The sequence below is a fragment of the Zeus faber genome (genome assembly GCF_960531495.2).
Source record: "Zeus faber genome assembly, chromosome: 8".
In the NCBI taxonomy this organism is placed as follows: Eukaryota; Metazoa; Chordata; class Actinopteri; order Zeiformes; family Zeidae; genus Zeus; species Zeus faber.
Window position 1 is genome coordinate 29,704,598 of NC_137195.1, and position 17,078 is coordinate 29,721,675.

At 41.6% G+C, this 17,078-nt stretch overlaps 1 protein-coding gene across 2 annotated transcripts in view; it reads right to left on the reverse strand.

The window, feature by feature from the left end:
- The window catches only part of nipal2 (NIPA like domain containing 2), a 35,072-nt gene that overhangs the window by 3,721 nt on the left and 14,273 nt on the right, over positions 1-17,078 (reverse strand). For both annotated transcript variants that reach the window (XR_013844271.1, XM_080005152.1), the window contains exons 3-8: positions 15,207-15,375; positions 3,739-3,798; positions 3,121-3,242; positions 1,931-2,027; positions 926-1,061; positions 45-133 (exon numbers count right to left, since the gene is read on the reverse strand). Coding sequence is in view for 1 of the 2 variants with exons in the window: in XM_080005152.1 (XP_079861278.1) it covers positions 45-133; positions 926-1,061; positions 1,931-2,027; positions 3,121-3,242; positions 3,739-3,798; positions 15,207-15,375 (673 nt within the window). In the remaining variant the exon portion in view is untranslated. The remainder of the gene's footprint in view (positions 1-44; positions 134-925; positions 1,062-1,930; positions 2,028-3,120; positions 3,243-3,738; positions 3,799-15,206; positions 15,376-17,078) is intronic.

The following is a 17,078-nucleotide window of genomic DNA, read 5'->3' on the forward strand; positions in this document are numbered from 1 at the left end:
ATTTATTTATTTATTTTTTTATATAGAATTATCAGTCGGCATACCTGCGATGATGGCGCTCGCGGTGAAAAACACAAAGTTGATGGGAACCACCTCGGTGGCGTCAAACATTTTCATCGCCTGATTGAGAAATCTGTGGTGGAAGGAAGGGAGGAGGTTGTTTATTCGAGGGGAAAACAAGGACTACGATGACCTTGGGTTGCCGAACGCGGAAACACAAGAGTGCTCATCCATCACGGCGTCCAATACATGATTTTGCATACAATTTTTTTATGTCTGAGAAAATTAGGAGAGAGAGAGCGAGAGAGAGCGAGAGAGAGAGTGTGTGTTACGGGTCGTTAAGTGTTTCCATAGTATGACATTTCAGAATCTGAACCAGTTTCTTCTGTCAAGTATGTTTTCATATACAAGGAATTTGGCAGGGTGAGAATTGGTGTGTTTCTCTACAGACAACTAGCATTTTTTTCCACTCAGGGGGCAGTGGCTCAGGAGGTAGAGTGGATCGTCTAGTAATAAGATGATTGCCGGTTTCTTTCCCGGCTTCTCCTGATAGCGTGCTGATGTGTCCCCTTGAGCAAGACACCCAGTTCCCCAGGCGCCGCTATATGGCAGCCCACTGCTCCTAGATACTAAGATGTTACTAAGATGGGTGAAATGCATTTCATTGCCTCAGTGCTTGTACTCTGTGCAATGACAATTAATTGAAAAAAGAAAACTGCTTAAGAGTCTGAAAATAATAAAAAATGAAATGAAATAGTCAAAAATGCAATACCATGCACAGAATTCTTCTTCTGTGAGGTTTAACGGCAGTTTAGAGCAAAATAATAAATTATTGCTATGTACTTACTATGTTGTTACAGAATCAACAGCGTAATTGATTTATTTGAGCACACAATTTCAGATATAGTAAAAACCCCTGACTAACTTGATCTGGAAGGCGCAGGAGGCGGCCATGACGATGAGCATGACGTAGAAGATGGGGTAGATGAGCTGCAGGCTGCCCGTCAGCGACTCTGTGATCATCCCGGACACAGCCTTCACTGAGATCACCGTCAGGGAGGCTGCCGCAAAACACAGAGAGCCACAGGTTGGGTACACACTTGTGCAGAAAGTGACGTGGAAAGAAAAGACGTGTTGTTTGCGTCTACCATGCAGGTTTGCATAGTGAAGTGAAACCAACGAGATTTGTTGTACTGGTCCTATTTCTATGCAAAAAAACAAACGTATTAGTCAGTATTGACACTCATTTTTGGCCTTAAACACATCTGTATTATGAATTTTTAATACGCCAAACAAAAGGCATACTGTATATCGCTCCATCCACCAAAAATGTATTACTTATTTATTTGTGAAGTGTAAATCATTTTTTATTTACAAATCTTAATATTCTACAATTGAAATTTGAGGATTGCTGTATTTATGAATTTACATTTTTATATACAGTGTATATTTGTCAATTGTGACATAGAATTGTATACCCAAATATATAGTACACACATACACACATCTATAAATAAAACAATTATTACAATTATTCAAATATATACTGTATATATATATATATTTTTTTTTTTTATTTTTTTTTTCCCAATATATGGTTATACGCTTTGTTATATGTGAAATGCAAATATATTATTAATTACAATTTTCAGTACATATTTTTGTTGCGTATATTTCTGTTGCATAACGATTATAAAACAGAGGCAATTGTAACATGTTATGTTTCAAGGAGGATGGAACTGTCCTCCATCTTGCTTTCCTTGTTACTGTTACCGCCAGTAACACACCACAGCACTATCCGAACCTTTGTGGGGGAAAAATGATAATGGAACCATGTACGTGTCCAACCTTTGGTAACCAGGCAACAGAGGAACCTCGGCCTGTCTAAAAAAACGGTTTAATCCATCACCCCTTCTCCCCTCGTCCATACCGAGTAGGGCCACCAGTAGCATCACAATGACAATGTGCTTCATGTTCCTCCTCTTGTACAGATAGAGCAGGATGCAAAAGACGATGACCTCTATGAGCTGGAGGATAAGACGGAGAGAGAGAGAAGGGGGGGGGTACAGACAAACCTTTAATGGGGATTCTGTTCCCTCATAAAAAGAAACTCTGAGATGATTGATTGACCCATTGAAGACGCCAGTAGAACTGTTCCTTAATTACATTAAGTAATTTCGCAAACGCCTTTGTCCAAAATGACTTACAATATATACATTTCGTCATCATATCACATCACATCATATCATCATATCACTGTTTGTCAGGCTAACCCTAACCCACATTTGACAATAGACAACAGAGATCTTCTTTTTGCGCCTTTCAGGTCTGCATTGTGAAGTTACTGATCAACACTAGAATAGGGTTGAGCCGTACATTTGCATAAGTCAGGGTCAGAGAAACCGGGTTTGACTGTATTTGCATTCCACAGCCCATTCATATCAGTGATGCAGACGACTCATTCAAACAAAACAGATGGACTGAAATTCTGCTCCAATCCCTCTTTCTTTTCCTACACACCACATGGCTCTTCTCTCAGCCTAACATACTGTGCAGAACTGTCCTTTAATTTTAAAGAAATGAACATGTCAGGGAGAAATTAAGATGAATGGCGGGAGGAGTCCTGGCAATGTAATTGCAAGTCCGACAGTACTTTGGTGGATGAAGGACTTCGGCTAAAACAGCACCTCAACTTGGTTTTCAATAGAGAGGTTTCAAAACCAGAAAGATAAGGAAAGGGACAAGCTAAAACATATTTTTTTCTTTTGTTCACAGTTCAAGTCACTTCAAGCAGAGAAAAATCAAGAGTCATCAAATGCAAGTCCGAAGTCTTTGAAGTACAAGTCAATTTGCAAGTCCTTCAAGGACGAGTCCAATTCAGTTATCAAGTCCTTGGAGGACGAGTCTGAAAAAGTCTCACGGCTTTGGTGGGCGAACCGGAGTCAAATCTGAAGTCCGAGTCCATTCTCAAATCCTTAGAGGATGAGTCACAGACAGTTCTTAAGTCGTTGGAGAACGGGTCAGAGTCAAGCCTCAGTAAGTACTGACAGTAACGGACAGTGATGAGAATTCTAATCAAGAAATTTTGGATTCTCCATCGATGAAGGATACAGTACATACGAGGTAAACAAGGAACTGCCAGCTCATGGCGTAGTACTGGACCAGCTGGGCAGTGATGTGTGCCCAGGTGTGCGGGGCGAAGGTCACCAGGAGATAAGTCCCTGTGACTGCCAGGGTGCCACCTGCAGGACGGAGAGAAGAAGTATTGAAGGCATATATAGTGGTAAGCGATACTTTATTCATCCTTTATCTCTCTAGGAAAATCGCGGTGTCACAGCAGCTCACATAAATGCCGCACATATATGCAATACAACTATCTGCAGTATGCAATAAACCTAAGAATTGACGAGAAGATAGAAAAAATGTCACAATATATATTATACATATAATTTGGACATTTACAATTAATGTGATGATAATCTATAAACAATGAATTTAAACCAAAACATAACAAAAAAAACAATAAAAATAAATGAACAATAAAAAATTGAATTCTAAACAACAATAATAAAAATATATATAATAGTAACAATAAAAAGTGATATATAATAATATATCATTTCTTACAATAAAAATTTAATAAATACAAAAATAATATTTTTGCTTTTTTATTTGACAATAGATATTTCGATTACAGGAAGCCCCCTGCAGGGATTGTGATTTTCACCATCTGCTTACCAAAAATGTCCGATGCCCGCACCGTTTCCTTGAGGAAAAGCACAGATATGATAGCACTGGCTGCAAAGGAAAAAACAAAGGGGGAAATAGATGTTTAAATGTATTTTAAATGTAGCCATCCGCCAAGACAAGCTCATTCTAATATTTACAACGGTGCTACATGCAGTTTAACACTCAACTCTTAGTCTTTGGAGTGCATATGATTCAACCATTGTATTTAAAACAAAAAAATGAAACTGCGATACGATTCATTTCTATAACGTTTAAATTTCTGAATCTATTCGAAAATTGTAACGCTACTGTTGTTTACTGAATGTTTTGTAGTTAAGGAACCATTTGCACCTTCAATTAAATATTAAATATAGAATCATATCGTGAGCTGTCTCATCATCAGATTCCGTCAATATTGAATCCAATCGAATCCGTGCGATCAAATTAAATATGAAATAAATGTTTTACAGCCAGAGAGTACATTTTGGCATTTTGGCAATTTTTATTACTTAAGCGGGATATGCACTACAACATAATAAAGCCGATATTGGGCCCGATTCCTCCCTTCGGACAATCGTGAGCAAAGTCCCGATTTTTTGAGTATAAGAACAAAACTTAAGTTTATCATGATATGTCGTTAACATCTGTTAAGATTTAAAATATCTTGTAGTGTGGGCCATGCATTATATTTTGGTTTTTAAGAAATGAAGGAACTTTTTCTCATAAAGTATACCGTAAAACCAGGCAGATAAATTGATCTCTTTTCAAATGGAGAGGAAAACATGCTGTGGCTCATTTTTTTAATGAATCCATTATCAACATATCAAAGTCATGAAATCGCCTAAGCTACAAAAAAAATATAGATTTTAATTCCATCAGCCATGTCTCAGATAAAGTCCACCACTTAATGTTTCCATTGGAAATGCGAGGGACTCAGATTCAGGGGGGGAATAAACACAGATTGAACTGTCACATTGATGGACAGAGATATGTGCCCACGGAGAGAGTGGGAGATGAAGAAGCTGATAGGCAGAGAGACAGACAGGCAGGCTATAATAAAAAACGCCACAATCTCCCAGAAAAGAGTGGATAGATGTGTGTGACAAGCAGATAGGGGTGGATAGAATATTTGACAGGCAGAACTGACTCGTTAAGAGATAGACAGACAGGCACGCAGACAGACGGTTACAGCAGCATCTGACACACTGATAAACCGATTCTGTCGTTAACAAAACCCATGTTAAACAGGAGTCCAGGCGTCAAACTCATTCCTGCAGACTCTTTTACAGAGTGATGGGGGTGATTTGGTGATGGGGGGGAGGGGACGAGGAGCCCCCCCGGGTCCAGATCCGAAATTGTCAACGTCGAACCGGCGTCAATAACGGCAGTACATGGAGCGGCTGTTAATATTTTATCATCCGGCGAGCCTTTAGTGGCTGTTCCTTCCCTTCTCGCCTCTGGGACCGGCTGGATCCGCTGGATCTGAGGCGTAACCATGGCAACCCCACACAAAAAGTATGGAGACCCGCCACCCTCGCTAATGCGGCGAGTGTGGCGGCGTCGGGGGTGGGCGTGCCGAGGTATGCGGAGTTCAGCCACCGCTACCGTGCGTCTGTGAATCCATCTTTTTTTATTGTCATATGGAAGCGTGTGTGTTAGTGTGTGTGTGTGTGTGTGTGTGTTCCTGCATCTGTAGCCTGCTCTCTTAGGTGCGCCATGTGACTTGTTTTTTATACAAAGGCTAAATGAAAAAGAAAAAGATATAACGAGTCTCGCTCACGTCTCCCAGCTAAGCTACTGCCTGATACTGTCTTGTCTTGTGAGGATACAGTCTTAAAGACTGAGCAAAAAATAACAATTTTAAGTCTCTTTATATCTACCAACTTCAAACACCGCGTTATAAAACATGGCCATCAGCAATGTTTTTTATTTTATTTCTATGTCTAATTATGTATTTCTATCGTTTTATCTATAATGACTTTTAAGCTTGCTTCACAGCGAATCTGTAATCACATCTGACAGTCAGATCCTCCCCACTAGTGGCCGTCAGATGAAGTGCATCTGGGTTTTGCGTCACAAAATATGTCGGGGAAAATGGGAGACCTCTTTTTTTCCAATTCAATAGCTAGTAGTCTGACATTTACCATTTTAAATGAATGAGGCGCGTCATAGCTTATTGCATGTGTAGGAATGGACTTCCAGTTTGTTGTTGTTGTTGTTGTTTGCTGGATTTGGTAAGAAGCAAGTTTTAATCCTCCAAAGAACTAATGAGGAGTGGCCTTGCCCTAATTAATATTCATGAGCTGACTCACTAGCGCCCTCTTCCAATGAGAATTGTGATGGTTCACGTGACGCAAGCTCAACTCACTGGGTGGGCGTGGCTCCTAATGTGACGCTGTAAACTGATTGGCTGTACAGTGGTAGCCACTTAAAGAAGGCTGTCCCAGCCGGAAGCCTGATGGCTGACAGTCGCATGGCAACAAATTCCCATTCAGTTCCAGGCGATTACCATGCGGCTCCCAGTTGGCTGGTAGACCCCTCCTTCTGATGTGTCCTGACCAGGGCGTGTTTAATTTCAACTGTTAACGCGCCCATTCATTCAATTTCAGTGGATCACCATGAGATGGCGCTAACTTCACACAAGCACATTCACATTTCAGAGAGATTTCAGTGGACCTGAGATATTTGAACCCTGACCAGAGGTCACCTTTTCAGAGTTCAACAGAATTTTTTTGTCATATGAAGAAGAACAGGTCTTTATGATTCTGAGATCTAATCTACATGTTGCACAGCTTTTCAATTACAAAAAAGAAGCTGCTTTCTTGGGTTACATTTTTTAAATCACAAAGTTCAATAGTTTTTGTTGTCATGGGAGCACTCAAACTAGGTATATATAATTATAGTTTCAAGTTTCAAGTCTATTCTCAGATACTTTATAACAATGCAAGCATCATTACCAATAATGAGATTCTTAGTCTCAGAGCCAACTCAACTTTACATAATAAGTAAAATAAGGGCATAGTAGTGATTAAAATAACTTTTTAAAAACAGTATATAAAAACAGTATTTGAAAAATCTAAAATGCAAAGAAGTGGTGCAGTATAACTAAAACAACATGATTTACCTAAAAGAAAGATAAAGTATCATATAGAGAAGATTATATTGATAGTCAATTTGATGGTGGACATCTTAAATAGCCTTGGGCCACAACAATGCAGTGTCGCATGGCAACCAATTCCCAGTCAGTTCCCAGGCGATTACCATGTGGATCCCAGCCGGCTGGTATTCCCCTCCTTCTGATGTGTTCTGAGATACAGTATATATATATATATATATATATATATATATATACATACATATATACAGTACACACACACACACACACACACACACACACACACACACACACACACACACACACACACACACACACACACACACACACACACACACACACACACACACACACACACACACTACTCACAAAAAGTTAGGGATATTCGGCTTTCGGTGAAATTTCAGGATGAACCTAAAATGCACTATAACCTTTACAGGTGAACTCAATTTGACCTTCTCTAAACTTTTGAATGCACATGTCCAACTGTTTAATGTTTCAGTACTTTTTGCACAACTTGCTGTTCTCTAACAAGGAGCTGAACGGCAAAATTCACAACAGGTGTTTGATCCATGAATCGACCAATACATTTCCTGGTTCAATTAGAATTGGTATTTAAACAGTCCTCTTCATCATGCTGTTCACAATTTGACATCATGAGACCAAGACGACACCTAACAACTGATCAACAGTACCTCGCCATTGTGAGGCTTCAAACAGGATGTTGTCAGAGGGAAGTGGCCACTGAGCTTAGAGTGTCACAGAGTGTCATCAGCAGGTTGCAACAGAGATACAGAGACTGGAAGAGTCACAGAAAGGCATAGAAGTGGACGTCCTTTGGCCACATCCCACACTGATGAGCGCTTCCTTGTGAACAGTGCCCTGCGGAACCGGATGATGAATGCCACTCAACTCCAGGCACATTTAAGGGAGGTGAGAGGCACCCAAGTGTCACGTCAGACCATTCAAAACCGTTGACATCAGCGTGGTCTGCGTGCTAGACGATCTGCAAGAGTACCTGACCACACCACCAGGCACAGGCATCATCGTCTTGCATGGGCCAGGGAGCATTTACGCTGGATGAGGGACCAGTGGCCTCAGTGCTGTTCTCTGATGAAAGCTGATTCACGTTGAGCAGAAATGATGGCCGCCAATGATGTTGGAGACGTCAAGGAGAGCGCTATGCATCAGCCCAGTTGTCACCAGACGAGTCTTTGGTGGTGGTGGTGGTACAGAGTGGGCAGGTGTGTCTAGTCAATACAGAACTGCCCTACACTTGGTGAATGGTACAGTGACAAGCCCATACTACCTGAATAACATCATTAATCCAGTCATTGTGCCCCTGCATGAACAACACAGGCCTCATTTCATCTTCATGGACGACAATGCTCCAGCTCATCAAGGTTGCATCATTAGGGAACAGCTGCTGGAGACTGGGGCACCTCAAATGGAGTGGCCTGCACTTTCTCCAGACCTGTATCCCAGAAAACCTCTGGGCTCAGCTGAGTGGCCGTGTAAAGGCTCGTAACTCTGTGCCCCGGAACCTCAATGACCTGAGGACCACCCTTCAAGAAGAGTGGGGTGCCATGCCTCAGCAGACAATAAGTCGACTTATTGTCTCAACTTATTGTCTTACTTATTGGCACTGTTCATAATGAGGCGCTCATCAGTGTGGGATGTGGCCAAAGGACGTCCACTTCTATGCCTTTCTGTGACTCTTCCAGTCTCTGTATCTCTGTTGGAACCTGCTGATGACACTCTGTGACACTCTAAGCTCAGTGGCCACTTCCCTCTGAGAACATCCTGTTTGAAGCCTCGCATATACATATATACACACACACACACGTGTGTGTGTGTGTGTGTGTATGTATGCATGTGTATGTATATATATATATATATATATATATATATATATATATATATATATATATATATATATATATACACACACACACATATACAACCAACATTTTTTATTGTTATATTTGCAATTTTTTTTACTGTAACGGCCTAAACATTTACTTTGAAGTGTCGCCATGGCACTGTCATAGTGAGTGTTCACCTCATATTATCAATAGGACTTTAGGGGTCTGTTCCCATGTAGATGACTGTTATGGATCCATTTGGTAATGCTTAATGACTAATATCACGCAAGACTAGGCAACAGAATCGTTTTTTAGACCAACACTTCGCTCCCTGTCTCTCCACCCCTCCTGGACGGTCTCAGTTCCCTCCGCTGACAGAGCCCCTGTCCCCGAACGCAATAACCCTAACCCAATGTTATGTAATTAGTGTGATCATTTTCATTGGCATTTTTCCAAATGCTTTTTTTTTTCTTTCCAAAAACAAATCTTTTTTCATATATTTGTACGAAATAAATATTCGTAAAAACCCACTATTTGTGCTTTATTTGGATTGTGCTCCACCCCGACTTTACGGCAATGTTACTGCTTCCATTTCTACTCACTCCCATTCACAGCCTTACCGGCATTTTCCTGGAAACGATACCAGGTCAAGAGTGGGGAGATATAGGGAATGACTTTTACGGAACATAAACACCGGCTCCTGTTACCACGTGACGCCAATACAGAACATTGCCAGTAGACTTACGGCTTTCAGTGCAAGTGAGAAAGGGGCTTTCGAGAAAACCTCGAACACATTCTGGGTAATCTATGGTTACCTGTGCAGTTTGTTTAGTGTGCTTTTCTGTGCAGAATCTGAGTCCAATGCCTCAGAGATTGAAAAGCCAAACGTTCTGGCATTTTCACACCCAATTGACTGAGATGGTAGTTTAGGCGGTGAACTAATTCAGATCAGATCTTTTATTAAGACTGAAGATGATGACTTCGGGCTCTAAACCATTCCCCATTGGCCAGGTCATGTAAAAAGGCTTGAGTGTTGAAGGTTTTTAGGATTTGTTTATGACTGATGCTGACAGGCTGTTTAGCAGAGCAGTTTGATCAAACACAGGCAATAAAGTAGACACCAGTTTATTGTAGAGAGGAGGCTGGATGGAATTAGCCAGGAGCAGATCGAACATGTCATGACAGGGCTCCTATCCTGAGTGAGTGTGGGGATGGCAGTTTTACCTAGCTGCTTATTAGACCAACCAATGAACAACAGGTATGCAGCCACTCTGACCCAATCACCTGGATCCAGGTCTGGTGTGGCTGCTCATTTAGACCATCCCCACACCACAAATATGATCTGTGTTTATTGAGCTTAAAAACAATTGATAAGCAGGATATATAGAGAATGAGATCATCATGGCATGTAGATGTATAATATTTTTATTCATTATTTAAAATAAAATAAGTTCTGTCAGTTAAGCCATTTAAAAAATAAATAATTTAAATTTACGAATATTACTACTTGAAATCAGATCATTTCTGTTTGTGAACAATAAGTAACAAGTGCAGCCGCTTGATTTCACATTTCACTAAAATTACATTTTGATCAAATCAAAAAACAAAATAAATATGGCAAGTAGGTTGAATAATAAAGGTTGTGGTGTTGTCCGTCTTTGTTGGGACATCCCATTGACATATTTTACACAATGAAAATTTACAGTCTGCTTTGGGTCGGAACTTAAACACAGAAAAACCCCCCGCCAAACTACGGATGTATGTGTCTCTGTTGTCAACTATACGTCATCTTTGTGTTTCTCCTCAGGGTTCTAGATGCTCTGGCTGTCTCCACTCCGTATGTACTGTGTGTGTCAACTGTGTTTACAAGTACAACCCGTCCACGGCGGAGGGGGCGGGGCTTAGTTCTATATTGACAAACGTGATTGGTCAGAGGTGAAGCTTTCAGATCAGCTTTAGATCGTCCGACCTGATTGTCTTCCCGTTGCAACTTGCCAAGCTTGAAAATGAACAGATCTGTGGACTTTATCTAAATGATCCACCGAGCACTAATTGTGCTTGGAGGGAATTAGTTTCACCGAACACTATGACCAGAGAGATTTTAATATAAGTTTGACTTCAACAGATTTTTCTGGTCAAAAACCGGCAATTAATGGATAACGGAAACGCTGGGTCGGTCATACCATTGGAAAACACACCAGAATGGTACGTATGAGGGGAGTTTGTGAAGATAGCATCAATCAATGTAGCCTTTTCAGGCTTTTTGGGGTCCTACCTGGTAGGGAGCGATATGATTTGATGGAGATTTAGGGAGTCAAATTGCTGTAGTAAGGCTGCTAGGGTACAAGCTGGTGCTGATGGAAGGCGATAACAACCAACCACTGACAATGATTAACTATTTCATAGCTTGATGTTCACAACTAATAAGTCAAACTGTTTTGGGATAGATTTCCATAGGGTTATAGAGCACTGCCCCGCCACTGTGGGTATTAATCAGCTCTGCACAGAAACAGGTAGAAAGAGAGAAAAACCCCAAAATGTGATCTCACAATCTCCCTCAAAAAAATGTCAATCCAAAGGGAAACATTAATTCCGATATATTTTGAGTTCTGGGGGAGGTCATAAAAGGCGTCTGTGCCCAGGGGCCCGTTGTGTCATACTCCGCCTACGCCTGAGGCACTCTCCTTAAAGACTGTGTCATTCCTGTGCTACTTCTACAATAAATCTCAGTAATACCACAGTGAATTTTCACACCAGCTGTCTCTGTGGCTTTTTTGGGGAAATACGCTGTAGAAAGAGTTGTCCGATAGAGACAGCACCCAAAGCTTCATGTAAGCTTCATGTCACTCGATTCCTCTCTCGTCACCGTTGACAGCACATATTGGGTGAAATTCAACCACTCAATATTTTCCGTGCCAGGATCGGCAATCTTTAAAACAACCCTGGCGCGGTTTACAGCAGGAATTATGACCCCCCCCCCCCCATATGTTTTCACACAACAGGGAATCAGAAAGGGGGTGTTCAGGAACACGGGAACAGTGGTAATTGCTCGCCGTGTCAGTCTGCGGAACACAACGTCAACCGCCTCGCACACCGTCACACACACACACACACACACACACACACACACACACACACACACACACACACACACACACACACACACACACACACACACAGTCAGCTGTATCCTCCTTCGTATTGCTGCTTTCTCTAGATCAAACTCCAACATCTTCCACTTGAATTTCCTCTTTGTTTCCTACTTCCCGCCTCCTGTTGTGTGTCCTCACAAGGGGGGATTTATGTGTGTGTGTGTGTGTGTGTGTGTGTGTGTGTGTGAGAGTGTGTGTGTGTGTGTGCGTGCGTGTGTGTATTAGAATGCATTGTGTTGAATGGGGTGGAGTCCTTCACCCACTTGTATCTCCGGCTGCTCATTAGTTGTCCCAGACGCTCTTTTAAAAAAAACTTTAAAGACTGCTGCAAATGTGAGATTTCCATGTGATATTCATGGGAGTGCACATCCAGGACATTGACCACGATAAAAACTGACAAAGCTTAGACGTGATTTTGTTATTGGAGGAGATACCGCAGCACTGTAGAGAATCTCCAAGTCCTAAATGTATACCTTTGTGTCGTCAAAGCATTACGCCAATCCCCGACAGCGTAAATCCCCAAAAGGTACGGTCTACTTAACAGGATTTGCGGCTTCTATCAGGGGGGCTTTTATCCGCTGACTGTTCATCTCTTTGTTTGTCACTGTTATGGGAAAACCACTTGAACAGCTTTGTAATAGTAAAACATGAATAACCGTGAGTCACTGCTTCTTTCCATCCCTCCCTCCCTGCTGTGCAATGAAGACTGGGCTGCTGGGTGCTTGTGTACCTGTTCAATATTTAACCTGTCTTCACAGAGTGTTTGCATTGGGCAGCTGCAGAAAAATTGGAAAACAACGGGCCATGTGCACTCTCTGTGCACATAGTCCACACACACACACACACACACACACACACACACACACACACACACACACACACACACACACACACACACACACACACACACACACACACACACACACACACACACACACACACACACTTTGTTTTCCAATTGGCTAAAGAGCATCATCAATGGCCTGAATGCCGATAATATGGCCATAGCGATATGGCTAAAAATGTTATCACCATAAAATACTGCATAACATTCGATAATGATAATGACCACGATACTCGTATATAAAAATCCCAATTCATGTTTAGCGCTTAAGTTTTTTTTTTTTTTTATAAAAAAGACAGTGGTATGCTGTGATGCAATTTAAAAACACATTTATCGGTGGAATGAAATTGTCCAAAACAAACACTAAAATTTTAATCTGTATTGTAAAAAAATGGTTACAACAAAACTCAGCAGCATTTCGAATTCTCTTTTCCAACAATAGAAATCTCAAAGAAAAATAGGGGGAAAAATATCTGAAGATTCAATTGTAAACAGCATTTTTAATGAACATTGCACAGTGCTCGTAACGTAAGTCAACAAAAACAAAAAGTAATAAAAGTGCAGCTTCTTTAATTAACATTTAACATAAATAAACATTTTATAAAATCAAAAACAAAATAATAATGGCAAGTAGGCCTAAATCGAAATAACTACGTTTGTGTTGTGCCCGTCTTTCCTCAGCACATCTCGGCGACATATTTTACAATGGATATTTACCGTCTACTTTGGGTCGGAACATAAATATCCCCAAAAAATGCCCAAAAACCGATGTATGTGGCTCTGTTATCAACCATCCATCATCTTTCTCCTTCTCCTCAGAGTTGCTAATTTTAGACACTGACTCGGTCTCCACTGAGTTTACATGTTCAACCTACCCAGGAGGGAGGTGGTGGGGCTTCTTTCTATATCGACAAATGCAATTGGCCAGAGATGAAAGGTCAGCTTTAGACCGTCCAATCTGATTGGCTTGTCATTGCCATTGCCCCTTGCCTATATAAATGAACAAATCTGCGGAAGACATTATTGAAATTATCTTGCTAATTTTATTTTGACGAAGAGGAAAAAAATATTGTGACAATAAATGGCTGATAATAATGATAATGATAAAAATGATTTTATCGCAGTCCTTCACGACTGTACAGTACTTCACGACTGTACAGTACTTCACGACTGTTGGTCGCTTCCTTAGGTTGGCGTTCCTTTTTCAGTCTGTTCATAAAGGGGACACTTTCCTCTTGAGGTATTAGTCACGACTCATTGAAATATTTGGGATTCATGGTACTTGCGATTCTTCGACCACTAGGTTTCATCTATAAAAGTAGGGCTGGACAATATGGCCAAAAATGTTATCACAATATGTTTTTTTATATTGATCGCTGTCGATAGTTATCATAATATATATTTATTAATCTTAATAATAATGCTAAATTTACAGTTTTACGTGTATTCTCATGGCTTTACATTAAACACAGAATAAATAAAAGAATAAACATGTAAACCAAAATAGAGATAAATAAAATAAATTATAAATACATATATATTATATACATTTAAATATATGATCATCATTGCTGTCTGAGAACAGTCCAAGAAGTTTCAGAATCTGCACTTTGTAATTCTATACGGGCGCTGTCGAGCCGGGGACAGAGAGAGCAGAGGAAGCCTCAGCGCTCAACACTGGTCAGACTTCATGTTTGATAATAACGTTAATATGTGCGTAACGGATTGGCGCGACACCTCTTTATGAGATTCAGACATGGAAATGGGGTTGGGGATGTGTTGCTTTAGTTAAACTAAGTTTGTTTCTCTGCTGTACGATTGGCTGTTTATGTTGTGTCTTTTTACGTAGCGGAAAGCGGACTCAAAAGAACTGTATTGAAAATAAATCTCAGAAATCAATCCTCGTTATCGTGGAAGATATTTTCCTGAAAAATATCAAAATCGTTTTATCGCCCAGCCCTATATGAAAGCGTTGGCTTGGCTGAGGTATTTGCTCTTGAGATGTCTTTTCTAAGACCATTTTTGCAGGTCCAGAAAGGTGTGTCATGCACACAAACAAACCACTTAAAACAACAGGCCTTTTCCACAAACATGCTGTATTGATCAAAGGTGCCACCGGTATCTTGAATGGGTATGGGTTTTCAATGAGACCATGAGCAATATTAAGATTAATAAGTCTAATAAGCCTTAATTAAGTCTTTGTTCGGGAAATACATTTCTAAATGTATTTTCCGAGGGAAAGCTACCTCTAATGGTCCTCTTTCAAGGCCATGACATGAACTAGGCCAACTTCCAAGAAGTGAATAAAAGGAGACAGTAAAGAAATAGCTAAGATGTCAGATTTGCGATGTACAGAACCTGACATTTCCTCTGAGTATTGGGCTTTCCACGTTTCCAGAGAAAAGAGGGATTTATTTTTGGTTGGCTGGGGTTAACATGATGTGAGATGGTCTCATATTATACGACAGGATCCGCAGCAAGAAAGCAGACGCTCCCCTTACCTATGACGGACACGCAGCCCAGGGGGGCGATGAGCGACGCCGGGGCGAAGCCGTAGGCGGCGAAGTTCCCCAGCTCCCCGATGCCCATGAGGACCACGCCGCACCACCACAGCACCGAGGTGTAGTAGGGCTTGGAGCCGCGCTGGGACTGACGAACGTGGGCATATTTCTGTCCAAAAGAAGGGCTGGATTAGCAGTTTATCTTAGCAGCAGGCCATCATACCCAAGCACTACGCAAGGCAAATTACCAGAGGTAGATTAGGCTTGTAGGCTTGACAAAAACGCGAATGTCTTTGTTCGCGTGTCGGGCAAAGCTGGGGGATATTCCCTAAAGGTTACTTACGCCGTAAGCGAGGTTCACTTCCACTAGCCTGACTAACTTCCAGTATAAGAGGGTTCTCTTAGGGTGGCTCTAAGAGCCAGCTAGAAAAGATGCCAGCTAGGTTACCATTGCAACATACAGTATGCCTTGGAGCTAGCCTGGACAGGAGCAAGCAATATTGTTTTATATATATACTGTATATATACACAATATCAAAATATTTCTTTTTATTTACACGAACGCAAATGACTGATTGATGAAGGAGCTGCGTTCTCAGTGGAATAGACCCATTTATGGTCCCAGAATAACCTCATTATGAAAGGTATTGAATCACATTTCAAAATAAACTACATACGGTTACTACTCACTTAACAACCTACCTGTTTAATGACTGTTGGGACTTACGACCAACTCTCCAACTCGGTATTGTACGCCGAGTACAATACCGCGGTGTGCTCCCTGCGTGCACGCTGTCTCAGCTCCCGTTAGGGGTCGCCACAGCTGTTCATCTGCCTCCAATACCTTCTGTTCTGTGCATCTTCCTCCCTTACACCAACTGCCTGCATGTCCTCCCTCACCACATCCATAAACCTTAATTAAGTCTTTGTTCGGGAAATACATTTGGCCTTCCTCTTTTCCTCTTGCCTGGCAGCTCCATCCTCAGCATCTTTCTCCAAATATAATTCTCATCTCTCCTACACACGTGTCCAAACCATCTCAATCTGGCCTCTCTCACTTTTCCACCAACCTGTCCAACTTGAGCTGTCCCTCTAATGTACTCATTCTTAATCCTGTCCATCCTTGTCACTCCCAATGAAAATCTCAACATCCTCAACTCTGCCACCTCCAGTTCAGCCACCTGCCTTTTTGTCATTGCCACCACCTCTAAACCGTACAACATGGCTGGTCTTACTACCGTCCTGTAGACCTTCCCCTTCACTCTTGTTGAAACCCTTCTGTCACTGATCACGCCGGACACTCTTCTCCACCCACTCCACCCTGCCTGTACTCTCTTCTTCACCTCTCTCCCGCACTCTCCGCTGATTTGGATGGTCGACCCCAAGTACTTGATCTCATCTCCATCTCATCTCGCCTTCTCCACCTCCACTCTTTGCATTCTCAGCTTTTCGCCGCCCTCCCTCCCATTCAGGCACATGTATTCTGTCTTACTCCTGCTGACTATCATCCCTTTTTTCTCAAATGAATGCCTCAACTTCTCCAGGCTCTCCTCAACCTGCTCCCTACTCTCACTACAGATCATAATGTCATCCGCGAACATCATAGTCCACGGAGACTCCTTCCTGATTTCATCTGTTAACCTCTCCATCACCATTGCAAACAAGAAAGGGCTCAGAGCTGATCCTTGATGCAATCCCACCTCCACTTTGAATGCCTTTGTCACGCCTTCTGCACACCTTACTACTATCTGACTGCCCTCTTACATATCCTGTACCACTCCTACGTACTACTCTGCCACCCCTGACTTCCTCATGCAATACCACACTTCCTCTCTCGGCACCCTATCATATGCTTTCTCTAAATGCACAAAG